At 44.8% G+C, this 17,452-nt stretch overlaps 1 protein-coding gene across 1 annotated transcript in view; it reads right to left on the reverse strand.

Moving 5' to 3' along the window:
• Positions 1-17,452, reverse strand: part of LOC8043238 (nucleosome-remodeling factor subunit BPTF) — a 98,523-nt gene that overhangs the window by 77,981 nt on the left and 3,090 nt on the right. Inside the window, exons 2-3 of the mRNA XM_029989921.3 lie at positions 5,482-5,603; positions 900-1,108 (exon numbers count right to left, since the gene is read on the reverse strand). Of these exons, the coding sequence (XP_029845781.2) occupies positions 900-1,108; positions 5,482-5,603 (331 nt within the window). The remainder of the gene's footprint in view (positions 1-899; positions 1,109-5,481; positions 5,604-17,452) is intronic.

The raw sequence follows: 17,452 nt of genomic DNA on the forward strand, positions 1-17,452 counted from the left end.
GTTAGAAGAACAAGTACCCGCAAGTACTCTCGACACTTGTTATGCAGAAACAGCCTAGCGATTTGGTCTGTCTTAGCACTCTTAACATGAAACGTTCCTTGGCTAGGTGTTCGGTATTTTGTGAAACCCAAAAGCGAAGCCTGGATAAAAGCGTGACCGCAAGGCTCGACACTCATTGGTTGACGGGTGGGAGAGGAGGAGTGAAGTGCTCGACGCTGACTGGCTAACAGGGAGGTCATAGAAGGTGCATATGCCGATACCTGCAACAATCCGCTTGCAGAGCAGAGTATCGCAAGGGACTCCTATTTTGGTCCAAGCGTTGCAGAAAGCGACTGCGGCTCTTGCAGGAAGCACGGCTGTGCGCGGACCATAGCCCTCTCATTCACAAGCGTGCGCGCGTGCACTGCAAGGTTATCATTGGCCTTTCCACGGTTGACTTAAAACGTCCCTCACGTTACAAAAAGAATGCAATTCTGTGCTATCTAACACACTTAACATTCATAGGTTCGTGAAGCTTCCCGCTCGTTTGACTTCAGTGCACAGCCTACTGCTTTCTCCAATCTCGAGTTGCACCAACACGTTGTTCATCCAATAAAAGAATAAATAAAACAGTGCAAAAAAAGTACAGAAAGGCAAGCGCAAGTTGTCCTCATGTACCCTTTTCGGGCCGTCTTATTTATTCCGATCACGAACTACCCTGCCCCGCAACACACCTTGTGGCATTCACGATCTGTGAAAACAAAAACACGGTGCTCTGCAAGGTTGTATCCCCACCGACACTTCGGACCACTTTTGTGCATGTGACACCTCCTTCGCCGAGGACGAGTTGGAAGTACACTCTGGCTCGCCCACTGCGTTACTTTAGAGAGGGAAGGGGAGGTTTGGCGGAGCGTGCGCACCATTCTCCGCGTCGAGGTAGGTTTTCCGGTTCCCCTTGGAGCTGTTGGTGAGCTTCTCGGTGAGCTCCATGTGCTTGGTGATCTCCTCCCGGAAGTCGGCGATGGTCCGGCACAGGTCCAGCTCCAAGTCCTCCGGGTCCAGCACGTCCAGGAGCTCCTCCAGCTGGGCCGACGTCGAGTAGTAGAACACCTCATTGTTCTCCCCTTCCCTGGTCCGAGAAAGAAGAAAGATGGCGACAGGGAAGGTCAGACGATCGTCAGGGCTGTTCGAAAGTAAGGGTCTTCGTCGGTTCCCCTTCTGCAGGTAAAGGTCTTGAGACCCCATGGTCGGGGACAGGCTAAAAATGCGGTAGATGCTCAGACTCCGGCAAGCACTCATTGCCTTCTGCCAGGCTCTGGTTACACGTGCAAAGGAGTGCTATCAAAGGCAGAAAGCTTGCGCTGGGGGCGGAGCATCTGCTGGATTTTTAACCCTTTGAGCGCCACCTCCCAAGTATACTCCGGTGCGCTCCCCGGCATACCCCCTGCCGCGCCCGAGTACACTCGTTTTCAGTTTATTCCCTGCCACTACGAACTTAACTCATGGCCCCAACTGGAGTCCAGGTGACTTCGTCCCCAACATTCACTTCAATTCAGAAGTTAAAGAACTCTTTGAACCTAAAGTATCGTCGTTCGGTAAATAAACATACATACTGAAGCATGCAATCGCATTTCTGCATCCAAAAATGTTTGTTTTTTTGTGCAGTGAAAAAGTCTTTGCACGGGGTGCACGCTGGGAAGAAAAAATCCGGCACTTAAAGGGTTAACCTGTCATAGACTAGTTTTGTAACTTCCTCAACGGTTCTGATCGGATCTATTGGTGACTAGATGTTTCAATGGCACCCTCTTATGGTTCCTATCCCTGACATCACAACCAAGATTATTAGTGGCGAGCGACAAGTTTGATGGTACGTAAAAAAAAGTGCGGTGGAAGCCTAGTCATTACGTTCCAAAATCAACACCGTGAAAGTTGAGAGTCTGACTTTCCTCATATTTACGTCAATGAGAACGGAAATAATCCTACTTAAGACATCATAATAAGCTTTTGGCCAAATATGGAAGTCGTGCATGTTGCCAATAGTTCGTCGCAGGTTAAGAAGAGCGGGTGAAGCACCTTGCCCCCAAGAAACACTTTCACTCTCTCCACTTTAGCAGAGCGAACATCAGAGAGGAGGCGGATGGAGAAAAGGAGACCACCAATCACGATGAGAGCTTTGTGGGAGGGGGCATATACCGCTTTTCTTAACCCGCAACACACTACAGATTGAATAACCACATTTAAACAAGCTTATTTTTTGCCATCAATTTTAGTTTTCAAGAGGTTAAAAAATTTTTCTTCATTGCAGTATGTCGACGAGTAGCGCATTAAATAGAGCACCGGGTAGACCGTTTATCTGGCGGACGACAGAACTAGACCTCGGAGCAAACTCACAATGTCTCTATACTCGTTTTCACCTCAAAAACCATAGTAAAAACAAAAAAAGTCTGCAGAGATTTTCTAAAATACCCCCTTACGTGGAGAATCAAGATATATGGTATATTTTAGATTAGATATATGTAGAGCCCTACATTAGCAACCTACATGAAGAGTTCAGTGTGTTTTGGTAAACACTGCTAAACCTTGAAAATGAACCTCTGTGTCGGTTTTATTAAAATCACGGAAAACCAATGAAACCCCGAATTCAACCTGTACTTGAAGGAGAAAATCTCGAGCTTCACGGGAAGAGATATTTATGTACAGCTTTATTTCCGGTTCACCCGGAGCATAACCTCCAAAAAAGTGCCCTCAAAGCTGCTATCTTTGGAACCACGCACATTATTTTTTCTTTTATTATTGGTACAGGGACCTCTTCCAACTATTCCCAACATGCGCATGTTCCTTCTTTTTTTTTTTTTTTTTGCAAGTTTTGGGTTTTGAGTATGTAATGGTGAATTCCATGTCCATGCACTATTTCCTTTATAACATAAATGCCAATAATCGCAGATTTTTTGACGGACACCCAAAATCGTCGCCGAAAAAACCAAAATCCAATTAAAATAAACTCCGGAAAAACACCCTCGAATTTGAGGAAAATAAACACCAAAAACGGGGAACACTAGATATATGTTATCTTATCTAGTCATACACGCTCCAAATGCCAAATACACTGTTTCTTCCTCTGACAACCAAACCTAGTAAGAACCACTTTGTGCGGCATATTTGAGATTGTATTTTTACGGCGCAATTTCATAATCCACTTCAGTACTTTTTTAATATTTGAAAAGCACATATATTTCTTTTTATAATAGCTTTAGTTTGATTTACATTCTTGTTGCGCTGCCCTAAAGACGTGGGTGGCTCAACCCTTGTTTGTGGGCGGCCGTGGACGACAGCAAAGGTTCTGCGATGAAGAAGGAACTCCAAGTTTCCACTTTGATATAAAAGAACAATGCTAAGGGCTTCCTCAGCGACATGCTGACTGTTTTAAACAAAAAAGCCACAGAGTCCCGCCACGTTAAGAGCACCGGAATTTCGTAAGGTATCCCAGTGTGCCACAATGGGTGTTTGCTCAAAATCAAGTTTCGAAGCGGGCCTCAAAGACAGCAATATTCTATTCGCAGTTCAAAAAAATATTATACGAGTTCGATTGTGCTGACAAAGACCAGGGACTGCAGAGCGTGTTTCGCACAAACACCACAAGGTACAACATCACGCCGCTCTCGCTGGCACGTTTTGCCAATAGCGCAATGCTTCCAGAGTGGCTGTGCCGTGCAGCTCGGTGGCTACAGGTAGGGTTCCAAGTTTTCAGATAAATGCGCCAAAATCCGAAAAATGTTGTTGGTAAAGTTTTTGTTAATTAGAATTTATCCAAAAAATTCCAAAGTTCGAAGCCCCAACAACAAAATATAAAAAAGACAATGTTTTACAAATAAACTTTAAAAGAGCACACGGTCAATGGTCCTGAGGAGATGCCACTTCAGCTTCCTTTGAAATCTCAAATTACTGACAAAAAGGGTTTGCACTTAGCTGGTCAAAGTTCCTCCGGGACAATGGGTCCGTGTCACCCAGATTTTATTTATTTTGTTTTTGAATTCTATTTGTTAAGATAAAATAAATAAACTCAGAATTCCAAAGAATCGGGAACCTAACAAAGACAAACTCGACAAACCCCGAATTTTAAGAGAAAAATAAACTCGGACAAACACCCTCCAAATTTCAGGAGACGTAAACTCCGACAACACAGAATCCTAGTAATAGGCCACATGCTCCGTTTCCAAACAAACCCCCACGACATGCGAGCTAGTGCGTAATTCCCGCACCAGGCAAAGGGCAATGCGCATGTGCAGGAACCAGACTCGCAGGAAGTGGAATGTCTGCGCATGCGACCCACCATTGCGGAGAGCAAGTCATCTGCCTCTTGCGCAGGAGTTGCGGTGAGGTCAGAACGACGCCGAGCTCCGATTGATTTTGATTGAAAGGATAGCGGGAAGACCTCGCTGCCAGATGCCTCGAGGTCTACCCACTATTCTTCAATCGGAGCCAATCGGAGCTCGGCGTTCTGACGTCATCGCAACCCCCGTGCAAGAAGCAGACCAACTTGCACTCTGCATAGCAGTGCCACCGCCGCGGCGTGACGTCAGGCCTGCGTGTCGGAGCATAGTTTACAACCAACACCGCACCGATCCAGGTTCAAGCGTCTTTATCATTTTTTTTTTTTCTCTTCCTTTAACTTTGTGCAATGCTCCTAGTGTGTTGTTCGTTCATGATGAGTTTTCTCATGGGAGACGACCCATAAAACACATCCTGCATTAAAAGCTTTGCAGCTTTCCTTCGGCATTGTCTTCAGAGGCTGCCCGACATGTTACGACCCGAGCGAGGTCCCTCGTAGCTCCCGCATTCTTAAAGGGGCACTAAAAAGGATTCTGCGATCGTCTGTCCTAGGTCATAACTGACTCCACAAGCCCTAAGCACCTCAAAACTTCCAAAAACTACAATCACGCAATGCCGAATTCTCTATTAAAAAACGTGGTCAAAAGTCATGATGCACCCTTATCTGAGCGGATTTTTCCGCTCAGGAAAGGTGGGGCATACCCCAGCAGTGGTGTCAACGCAGTGACGATGGGAGCTCATCGCCCACTCGCAAGCCACCTCTCTTGGAGAGGCGGCATGCGATTGGCCAACAAGCGCCCGTTGTCACCGCTGTTGGGGTGTGCACCACTTTTCCTGAGCAAAAAAATCCACCCAGGAACTCGTGTGTCCCGACCTTTCATTACAATTTTAATAGGAAAATCGGAGTTGCGTCATTGTAATTTTTGTATTTTTAGGATGCTTAGGGCCCGTAGAATTGGTTATGACCAAGAACAGACGAACCCTCTTTGGTGCCCCTTTAAGCCGAGTCGTCCGGCACTTGGAGCCCTTTTTTTAACCCTCGATTTTCTCGTTAACGGAACACACGACTGAAGCTGGACCCTTCGGTACTGAAATGCAAACTGATCCCCCATGTCCGAGTACGGTCGTCCTTGAACCCTCGCAAGGGCGTGGCCGAAACAAAGGAGCACTTACACAAAGATCCGGCGGCAGAGGAACCAGTACTTCCGGCCGTGGCGGTCGAGCCCCAGACACTCCTGGCGGCTCAGCAATCCGCCCTTCTCAATGTCTGAGATGCAGTCCGTCACTCCGGACACCTGAAACACGAGCGATTACAACTATAAGTCGAGACTTCACTTCAATACGGAGCAACCAAAAGGTCTAAACCGTCATTCCACCATTTCTCAAGAATTGCAAACAAAGTTAGCAATGCTCGGTGGCACGATCACCGAGGCGACTGTTTTCTGTATGAGTGAATCACAGAAAAGCAAAACAGTGGTTCCAGGGGAGTGCTGCGGCATTGTATCGGCACTGCCGGTTTCTGAAAACTTGCCAGCCGTAAGGTCCCTCGATGCTATGTGCCCTCCTTGTACAAGTACCGACGCCCAACAAGAACGACGAAGCATATTTCGTAGGAAGAATGTGGCGCCTTGTACTTCATTCTGCTGCCACGTGCCACCACTTTCTTCCTTAAAAACAGCACTGTCATACGGTTGGTACCACGATTAATTTCGCTACTTGCGATAAGCCTGAAAGCGGCTTTTGTCTGGGAACTGAATTCCTGCTCACACTACATCTCTTACTTGGTTAAAGGTACGCCAAAGCCTGTTTTACAGCGGAGCTGTTAAGGGCTAGTTTCCCCAGGATTGTGTCCCCCGCAAAGAAGTGAAGACACCGAACTCTGGAACCTACCGCCATCTATGAGCGACGGTGGCAAGCCACGTATCTGGTTGCCGCCGTCGCTCATAGATTGCAGCACCCTTTCTACTTTCGCTTGCCGACTTGCGGCCGGCCATTATTTTCCATTGTACAGCTTCGCTGGTCTTCCTTCTTCACCAGAGTGGAAAGGCTGAAAGTTTTTACATTCAACATTTTTTCCAGCAGCAAGGAGGCCTAGGAATCTAGAGCACCAACAAATCTGGTTTGGAGAACCGCAAAAATAAAGGTAACGAAATATTCACGTCTTTTGCTCTTTCACCTGGACGTCAAAAAGAATGCCGCTGCAAAGTAAACATTAAACAGATATTTAAAAAAAAAATTATTTGGTGCCAACAATATTTTGTGTTTTCAAGACTGCACGTGTAACCTAGCTGTGTTTGGAGATTTATGTTTGTCCCTTGTCCCTCTTGTTCCCCTTCTCCAGGGATTATTTTCATCATTACTGTCCAGCTCGCTTGCCCATTCGCATTTAATTGCATTATAATTATAACGTGTAACCTGCTGGAATTATGCCCAAAGCATCTCTTTCCCTCTGTCTCCACAAATCAGCCGTGTTGTTGAAGCAGCAATTGTCTGCGAGCAAATTACTCTACTCATGCGCATATCGTTTAGAATGAGTGCCAATGCTTGTACGTAGTTCCTTCGGCGATACTGCATCTCTCTCTTCTTCGCTCCCCCCTTACAAGGGAAGTGCAACGATTTTGAGATTAAAAGAACTTGCATCTCGTCATTTTTACTTTGTTTATCGTGTCCCGGAGGATAGAGAAAACATTTCCTTCATTAAAAATGTCACCATTCCGCTGCATAATTGCAAATCATAAGTCAAGCTTATTCTCCCACCGCAGCCACGAGTGGCACCCGAAGGAAATAGGGCGAGAAACTTGCGTGACCTCGCTCGGCTCTAAGCTGCAGCACAACGCCCGCTAATGTCAGCAGAGAGAGGGAGAGCAAGCGTCCTCCGAGGGAGCACGCGGGAACCTACACGGCACCCCGAATTACGTCACTAGGACTGCGACCAGGTGTGACCCTGAAGACTAGGAGTGAGTTAAGGAGTGCCAAAAATGCCAATATTTATCTTTTTTTTTTTTTTTTTTACACAACAACTAGGACATGCAGGCGAAATCGGTTTTCTGTTCTTTACTCCAGAAGTGTCGGGGGGCAACTTCCACAAATTTTTGACCGAAGTCCGGAAATCTTTGCACCCCCCCATTAACCTCCTTCCTTTCATCTCCTAGCCCTGCTCTCCGCGCATAGGTATGCACAGGAGTGGAATGACGTCACGAAAGATAACTGGTTCCAACGGGCATGTAGCTTCCATCGGACTCTCAGCTTAGGGGTGAACGAAGTACAGCATGTCCCCCACAAACGATGTACAGTGCTTTTTTCACCGCAAAAATAAACTAGGCATCGCTGAACGCTCATCCTCCGCCCAAATGTAGCGCTAAATGCCCGAACCAGGTGCCAAAGTTTCGGCAGTAACCGTTACCTTAGTTTAAAGTACCGTAATATCCCAAGAGATGCCCCACCCCTGAGAGACAACCCACCTCTATTTTTGGCTTGGGGGTGGGGCATCCCAAGAGACCCAAGAGAGACAGTAACCGTTACCTTAGTTTAAAGTACCGTAATATCCCAAGAGATGCCCCACCCCCGGGAGACAACCCACCTCTATTTTTGGCTCGGGGGTGGGGCATCCCAAGAGATGCCCCACCCCCGAGAGACAACCCACCTCTATTTTTGGCTTGATTTTCCGTTTTCTTTTAAACATTGAAAGATAGCCCACTGCTAGTAATCGTAGTGTCCGGACAAATGATGACCTCAGCGTAGATTCGGCTAGTTAGCTACGCTGGGATATAGGCGAACATTACTGACTGGGAAGTACTGTCATCTTTGCTTCATTGTCCCTCGCTGCAATAAGTTTGACAGAAAAACATAATCAAAAAATAGTAGTCTTGCGCAAATAGTGAATTTTGAGTTTGAAGCGAATTCAAAGTGAATACTGGTTTTGGCCGAATATTTTCGATTCGAATATCGAATAGTTTTTCTACGCCTTTCACTACCATTGCATAATGCATAACCCCAGCTAAAATTGTGAAGGTTGTTCCACTTGTTCATTTATAAGCTAAGTTTAATCTATCTATATTTATGAACTGTGACCTCAGAAGGTCTGGTGTTTTGGGATGGCAAGTAAACGACGGATTTGACGTAAGATGAATCCTATAGAGATGGCCAACTATACCCAATAGAGTTAATTCACGAATCTTACTATATAAAATATCCTTTCTTTAATCTCGAGTTAAAAAATAATGAATCGTGCATGATGATTGCAGGTTGCAAGGGCATCTCTGCCTAACATAGTACACCCTTGCATAAGTTTAATTTTAAAACTTTTACTGCAATGTAGATATACACATTCACAAAGTTTTCATTTATTTTCAAATACAGTCGGCACAGGTGCACCATCCCACTTTGAATGTAGTATGTTTTACTTCCAAGCACGTAATTACAATATTTATAAGTGTCCAAGTGTTTATCGCGGTGGGTTACCCCGTTGAGTGCGCTTCTTACCAAGCACCAATGCGCTGCGGGGAAGCAACACCCGCAAAGCTCGCTTCTGCGGGTATTGCTTCACCGCAGCGCACCGGGGCTTGGTAAGAAGCGCACTCAACGGGGCCAACCCGAAGCAGTCATCACTTCGAAAAACGCGAATAGTGCAGTTCTTCTCGAAGCGAATATCAAATAGTGTATTATTCAGAACTACTATTCGAAATTTCGAATATTCGCACGACCCTGTGTGTGTAAATATTGCTTTTATTATAAAATTTAAAGAATAAATAAAATAGAAAGAGGGATGCAAGACGCATTGTTAGTCACCCATGGGGGGGTCTGGTTCGTCGTCTTGCGGGGATCGGGAGAAAAAGAGGATAGGGTAGGAGGTGACAATGGGGATGGGCGTATTTACAGAAATGAAGGGTATAGCCGCCGATGCGATGGAAGGACAGGTCGCATCCCACCGCCACCCCAAACGCAGCCGGAGCACGCGCTCCCCTGCTGGGCGCTGACTTCAAGAAGCCAAAGCGCCGGGGCACGAGCGCCCCGCCACGACTAGGGCGACGGAACGAAGCACCCGCCGCTTCGACCCATCGGCGGCCATAGGATGAAGGCATGTTGTATGCTAGTTCACAGTCTTGATGACCCTAAAAAATAGTGTTATTTCAACTTTTCTTAATTGCACACCAAAATCTAGCCCACCCTTTATTTTTGCCCGATTCACTCTCGACTTTAGGTGGGCTATCTTTTGGGATATTAGCCGTGCATTTTTACTGAAAGTGAAGCTAGCTCATCAATATTTAGACGGTGCGAAGTGTGCTCTGAAAGATGGCAACCAGTGTTTTCTGTGAAAGGGGCAACTCGCCGAGTGCAGCTCGACTACTAACACGGGGTTTTTAAACATGCACCTCGCAGTATCAAATGCACAAATAATGCATTATATTATGTGTTACGCACACAAACTGGTAGGAGTGAGACATTTAAACTTATGACCTATGTTTCAGTCAGCAGAACAAGCTCTCACTCATGCAGTGCCAAGCTGTGGTGCATCATTTATATATATATATTTTTTTTTTTTTTTTTACATTTTTATTTTTTAAGTAATGCTTGACAGCTGTCTTCAAAGGAACCCTACAGTTGACGGAGTAAAGGCAGAAAAAAAAATTCCAGCTAAAAAAGTTTATCGTAAAAAAAAGAAGACGAAACAGTAAGAGCAAACAGTGATCTTACATTGTGCATATCTACTCAGTCCACAACCTCAAGTGACAGATGCATTGTGCTTGTTTGTCGGCTGCTCTGCACGTCTATGTTTCTTTGTATATTACATCACACTCTTCCAAAAACATCAAACACAACAAAAAGAAAGTTTTTCTTGTTTTTTTTTTGCGCAAGCTACTAAATAATGGTACCAATAAGCACCCAAAGAATGTTGTGGCTGCACAGTTGCATTTATCAATAAGAAACACAAACAAAGTTCAAATGGAAACAGGACTGGAACGGAAGAATGCGACATCTGAGACTCAGGAGTCACGAACCACGCAACTATGAATTCGAAGTTCCTTTAGATCAATGCCTTTTCGGTCCTTCAGGGGTCCTAAAAATTATGCTGTATAGATTTTAATATTCCCATTAATGAAGATGAACCACGGACCGCTCATTACATTTTGAATGTTTATAATTTTGTGTTGGTATCACAGGTGATTAAGAACAAAAAAGTGAAGACCTGAGGGGCTGTTTTCTTGCTAAACAAATTACGACTTGAGTTATAAATATTCTTTTCTTAATTGATAAGCCTCCATGGATCATTTCTCTCTAAAAAAATATAGACGAAAAGTCCTTAAAGGGAGAGTAATTATTTTAGTGCGCAGCTCTTAGGGGCCCGTTTCCGGCTTAAGCGGCGTCGCCGTCGCCATCAATGTAACTGCGCGGTGCATTATGGGAAATGTCCCATAATGCACCGCACGAGCCCCGGGGGGGGGGGGGGGGGGGTCACGTGATTTCCCTTCAGGTCACGTGCCGTGCCCCCCCCCCCCCCCCCCCCCCGAGGTCACATGACCCCCCGATGACGTCATCAGTGACGTCACTGATGATGTCACCGGCACCCGCATCATCATCGTCATCACTGATGACGTCATTGATGACGTCATCAGTATCCGCATCGTCATCGTCACGTGACCCCCCCCCCCCCCCCAGTACCTTTCGCTCCTCCTCCTCAAGAGCTGCGCTCTAATTCGGCATTACAGGGAGTTGTAAACGGCTTTCACTTTTTTCTTCAACCAGACAGACCACTGACCTCTATATAACAACATATGGGCCAACAAAGAGCTCTGAATGCATGTGCATAATTTTGAATAAATTTGATTTGAGCAACGTTTGACCACCATGATGCCAGACATCTATACGCTATACAAATTTTAACTAACAGGGAAGTCACTTTGCTGCTATCTGTCCAATTGGTCAGGAATATTGCACAATGACATTTCGCCTTCTCATCCTGCATTCTTAGATAAACAATATGTGCGAGATTTGTATTAATAACCATATCACGCAGTGAAAAAAAGAAAAAAAAAGTTGAAAAGTTTGTTTGGGAAAGGAAGAGAGAAAAGGGAGTGCTAAGTTTTGACTTTTGCCTCTCTCTGCCACAACAGATGACACTTTGGCACGACCTTAGTGGCCACTGAATGTCAATGTACGACAGGTAGCGATGAAGCCACAAACGTTTCTCAAAGCAGCAAAACTAATAGAGTGGACCTTGTTCTAGATACTGAAGCAGCCAAAATGAATCAGTGTGGGAGCCACGAGAAACCATGAAGTTACTCCATCACTTTGACCACTCCTTGCAACAAGAGCTTCGTGTCAATAAAGTATGCACAGACCATTCTAATTATTGCCGTCTGCGCACCGGCATCTTTGACTAGTGGGCTGCAGAAAGTATTCAGAGCATGCGCCATACCTCTCTTCCGCAGACTATCACCGTGCGTGCGTACAAAGCTGTGATTTGGCACTTTTTGACTGGGTGATAAGTACTGAAAAGATGTACAACAAGAGCTTGTTTGCAAATGCCGCTTTTCTAAAAAAAAAAAAAGGAAAAAAAAATCACTTATGAGGCTTGTATTCTCTTTTCCCGCTTGACTACCAAATGTTTCCTGCACCGAAGCCCCGCCATTTAATGAAGCATAAGAAAAAAGGATTAGCACGTTGGCAACACGTAATCCGCTTTAGCTCGGCTTGGTGCGACGAAGTCGTAAGCCTCAAAAGTAGCCAAACAGGAAATGAGAAAACAATGTTGCGACAAATGGCTGCTTTTGTCCTTCGGATCTCGCGCGCGGCTACTGCCGTTCTAATGACATGATTGCGAGCAGAAGAGAAGGGTCAGCGGATTCCTCATTGCCAGCAGTCTCTCAAACTCTTCTTGAAGGGACGTTTAAAAACCAAGGTTAAAGACCAGGTTTCAGACTAAGTGCACTAGTGCAGTTCACATTGACAAAGTGATTTCTTTTTTGACTAAAACAGTCAACAACCTGTTTGTCAGCTTGAAGCAAGCTTTGTACATACTGTAAACGACCATTTTCGAGGGCGTTTCGTAAATACGGCTAAGTGTGGTTTTCAGATATATTTCGCGGGCATGAAATTTCGCAAATCAGGGTGGTGTGCGATGTATTTGTCACCACAGGAAAACATATCCGTGGGATCTATTTTCGGCAAAACTATTCAAGTCGCAAAATTCGCGAACTTTAGGTCCTTGCGAGGATTAAGTTATTTACAGTGGCTCATACGCATTGTGAGGTAGTTTTTATGAAATTAAGTTCTCGGAAACAAAAAAAAAAAAAACAATACTATGATTTTTGTATTTGAAATGTGTATGTTTTAGTAAAATAACCAGTAACAAGTCTTCTAGTTTACTTCAGAAGTTACACGTGGCACTGTGAAAGCCACGCACCGGAGCCGGAGGAAAGCCTCTTTCATACAAATTTGGAGTGACAAGCTAATTCCCGATGGGCACAAAAGCGACGCCTGGAACATGCAAAGGAAAGTCTGGGAAAGGACACTTCTCCTTCCTGCTTGCATTACTGATAACTGCTTGTGTTACTGATAACTGCTTGTGTTACTGATGATTGCTTGTGTTACTGATGACTGCTTGCATTACTATGAATTCTTGCATTACTGGTCACTGCTCGCATTACTGATGACTGCTTGCATTACTGATGACTGCTTGCTTTACTGACAACTGCTTCTGTTACTGATGGCTGCTTGCATTACTGATGGCTGCTTGCATTACTGATGACGGCTTGCATTACTGAAAACTGCTTGTTACTGATGACTGCTTGCATTACTGATGACTGCTTGCATTACTGACGACTGCTTGCATTACTGATGACTGCTTGCACTACTGACAACTGCTTGCATTACTGACGACTGACTTGTGTTACTGATCACGGCTTGCGTTACTGATAACTGCTTGCATTACAGATAATTGCTTGCATTACTCACGATTGCTTGCGTTACTGACGACTGCTTGCATTACTAATGAATGCTTGCATTACTGACGACAGCTTGTGTTACTGATTACTGCTAGCATTAGTGACGACTGCTCGTGTTACTGGTAACTGCTTGCATTACTGACAACGGTGCACATAACTTGTGAGATTGAACACAGTTGAACACACAACTATTTTAATTCACCAGATAAAAGGGGGGAAATCAGTAAAGCACCGCAAAGAAGCCAGATGTTTTGGTCACAGCTCTTGAGGACTCCAGTTTCAATCGGCAAACACTTTTCCTTTTGGTGTTTGACTGGTGCAGTGACATAGCGTGGCGTCAGTTAAATTTTTACCAGCAGCCAGCATAAATCAGAAGCATGTTCCGGATCTCTAGAACTGTGGTTACTAGCAAAGAGGAAGTGATTGAAATGCTGGCCGACACTTAGACGAAGTTGTGCAACTCTGATGTCATCGCCTTTTGCCCAAGCTTTGTCCAATGGACTCAAAACACACGGGCATCTGTGACCAAGCACGTCACCACACCACAGCTCGGAGCACAAAAAAGCGAACGCTCACATTGCAGGACCTGGGAATCCTGGGTTCAATCCCCGCCCCCTGCCCGTTTCGATCTGGATGAGCGTCGTACCAGCGTGCATTCGTGAATCACTACTGCGTAACTTATGTTAAGGGGGCACTAAACCACTTTCTAGGATAGTCTATCTATGGTCATAACTCAACCTACAAGCTTCCTAAAAAACTAAGCATTACATTCATGCATGACCGATTTCTCTATTAAAATTGGTATCAAGGATCAATTACCTTGGAACCATCGCTGATACCAGATGGCGCCATTGAATGAGGAACATTGTATGATTAATGACCTCGCCATCGGACGAGGTAATCAATATTTGATACAGATTTTAATACAGAAATTCGCCATGTTGGCAATGTTTGGCTTTTAGGAAGCTCAGAACCCATAGATCGAGTAATGACCATAAATAGACTATCGTAGAAAATGGTTTAGTGTCCTTTTAAAGACCCCAGGCTAGTTTTGTTAAGATGTCAAAACTTAAGTCGTCGTCTCTTTGCTCTTCTATTTGAATTTTTAAAAAAGTTTAAAATTGTGTCCAGTATTACATGAGCTGAAGAGCCACTGACAAACAAGACACACATCTTGCCAGACTTCGTAAGTTATCTCTCACAGTTGCAAGTATGGAAAAGAAAGGGGCACATCAGCAATCTGAGCAGGATAAGTCGCAAGAACCGAAGCACGAAGCTGACCTAAGGAGAGTGATAAGTCAAAGGTGGGTTGAGCCCTTCTAAGCATTTGCCACCATATCCAAAATATCTAAAAAAAAAATGAAGGTTCAACCTTTATCTGGTCTAGCCTGCGATAAAGCCGGGGCTCCGGCAACACTGCAACTGCGTTAAGCAGTAAGGAAGTTTAGCCCAAGACTTCCATCAAAACACAAAAAGAAAACGAGGAGGAAGAGATGCTGTTGTGTGCGGCACTAATTTTTGCGAGGTTAGTTATGATTTCTTATGGAAGTGGGACAGAATCAAGACAGTCAGACCAGCAAATATTGATTTCAAAATACAAGATTTTTTTGTATACAGTTTGCCGGAAATAGAACTCAGATATGTACAATATGCTAGTAAAAACCACCTTTTTTTTTCTTTTTTCTTTTTTTTTTATGAGTTTACAAGTGCTGCAAGAAATGCCCAAGCCTCTTAGCTGCTTGCTGGACTAACAGTGTGCAAATCAGTAGTGTCTACAAAATGTGCCAAAGAATATTTATAACTGCTCATTCCAAATGGCTCAGAGGATTGTAGAAAAAGGAAAGCCTACTCCTTTGAAATCTTGCCTATTAAACCTGGCCTCTTCAACCCCAAAATGATTAGCTAAAAAGCTTCCTAAAATTATGCACTGGATATACGACTTGCTAGATTCGTCGTCAGTCAACCAAAGCGTCTACTTTCTGAAGAAGTCTAATACCTAGAAAAAAGATTCAACCCCGACATAAGGGAGGGGCAGTGGCCAAACGAAGAATACAGATAGTAGGAGGTCTCCACGTATTATCATAAGCGTGAGCTGTGGGTAAAGCAACCTATTGCCTGCCGTCGACAAGAGTTTTGATAGTGCGAAAGCAATCTGGCAGACGCTCGCTGCCAGCATGTTCTTAAACACAGGGTACGGAGCTATGGCCGCCGGTGAATACTTCCTATAGACCTTTTCATCTCGGTGGTTACCCTGCCAATGGATAGAGGGCACTGGCAAACTTGCTGCCATTGAATGGCTTTGATTTAGCCGGGTTCGGTATCAGCACACTCGCGGCTGTGTTTCATGTCATTTTCGCCTAACGTTCTAAAACAAGCATGTGTTTGTTGTAGTACACAACCAGTACAACAGTGGTACTAGGTCACTTTGAGAACTATGAAGTGGTTTCGAGTCACAATTGCAGATATTTTTATGAACACTTCATGATGCATCTGGTCATGTTTGTCGTTAATTTTAGTCAGGTTCGGCGACAAAACGACTTAGCTTATGCACAGGTCTGTCGGGTAAGAAATTCTTTTAATCATCCCCCCTGCAAACATATTCATGACCAACATTTCATAATGTTGGCGTCGGGGAATAAACGAGTTGCTTTACATGCACGACACACTCAGGATATCAGATGAGAGACAGGTCTGTCGAGTAAAGACTGGCATTTACCGTGCGTAAAATTTGCCAAATGGAATTAAAGGGCGCCAAAGAAGTGACCTCCGTCAAGTTTGGCTGAAGTCGACTGTAGGCACTGCTTCATGAATGTGCTCTGCACATTTCGGTGTCACCAGCCAATTAAAGTAAGTCGCTGTCCGGCTTCGACAACACCGCACTCGGGCGATTTTCATGCAGATGGCTTTCTTTCGGCATCGCGGGCACCATAGTCGGTGACAGGTAAAAGACTAAAGTGGAAGCTGCTCCCACCTCTTTCAATGCTGGAGAGGAGGTCGCCTCCTCTCCAGCATTCGCTCTGCTAAAGTTGAAAGAAGGGGGAGGAGTCTCCACTTCACTTTCAACCCGTCACCAACTATAGGCACTTCCAAGCTGTCTGTGGGATTTTTTACCGGGGTAGTCCCGACTTTTGTTTTGGGAATAACTGAAAGAAATTAATGGAATTAATGCGTCTTAAGAAATTCGTTACAGTACTTGAATGGTTGCGAACATGGGACTGAGCACGGTGTACGGATTTTTTTAAATTCATAAATAAACAGATCAAGCTAATGCTTAGATCGCAAGAATGATTAAGAGTGCCTAAAACATATTTCGGTAAAACGCTATGAGCAAACAAATCACCCGATGCTGATGCTACCATTATTCCTAGGATCAGATAAAAAGCAAGTTCAGCTTACATTACCTATCTCCACGAGTTACCCCACATAACCAAAAACAAATGTTTTCGATTTTTATTGAAGGCAAAGCACGGTGCTTTCAGAAAACACACATAGTTGCTCCTTTGGTTGACTATTTTTGTCACCTTCCTTGAGATCTTAAATGCGCAATCATAATATATATTATTCCAAATGTACTATCACATTATTTCGAATGTACTATCGTAGACTCTGTTAGCTACAACACGCCACCGGTGACCATCCTGTACTCTCAGCGCCGCACAGCAGGTGCCGTTCGAAACTCCGCGCGTGTGCCGTGTGGTAGACTCACTCTTCCCGCCTGGGAGCATACCCTCGCTTTCTCGTCTGCTAGGCGTAGAGCACACGACACCACAGCGCTTGCCAATGTTTGCTGAACACGGTTCCCTGGGCGCCTCTTTTAGGCACAGATCAACTATCAGCCGTCTCTGCACGTCAGATATCCTCGCCATAGCGAACCGGTCTTGAACTCATTCTAGACAGGCGATGTTCATTGGGCAGATTGCAGGAGCACTGCATGCTTCAACAATACGTGTTTGCGAACCAGTATGAGTGCAGCAGGTATGATGCAGAAATAGACCATTAACTCCAAGTTTGTCCGAGAGAAAAAAAGTAATCTACCGTGACATATACAATTAGTGGCGATGATTATCATTAGCCTGGCGGACGCATCTCCGTAAGTCAGGGAATCAACCAACCGTGGGCGCTTCTTAGACGGTGGTTCGCTGAACATGTAACCGTGTTCAGCGAACATCGTCAAGCGCTGTGGCGTTGCCTGCTTTGCA

This window comes from Ixodes scapularis, unplaced genomic scaffold (genome assembly GCF_016920785.2).
Source record: "Ixodes scapularis isolate PalLabHiFi unplaced genomic scaffold, ASM1692078v2 PGA_scaffold6__148_contigs__length_123643588, whole genome shotgun sequence".
Taxonomy (NCBI): Eukaryota; Metazoa; Arthropoda; class Arachnida; order Ixodida; family Ixodidae; genus Ixodes; species Ixodes scapularis.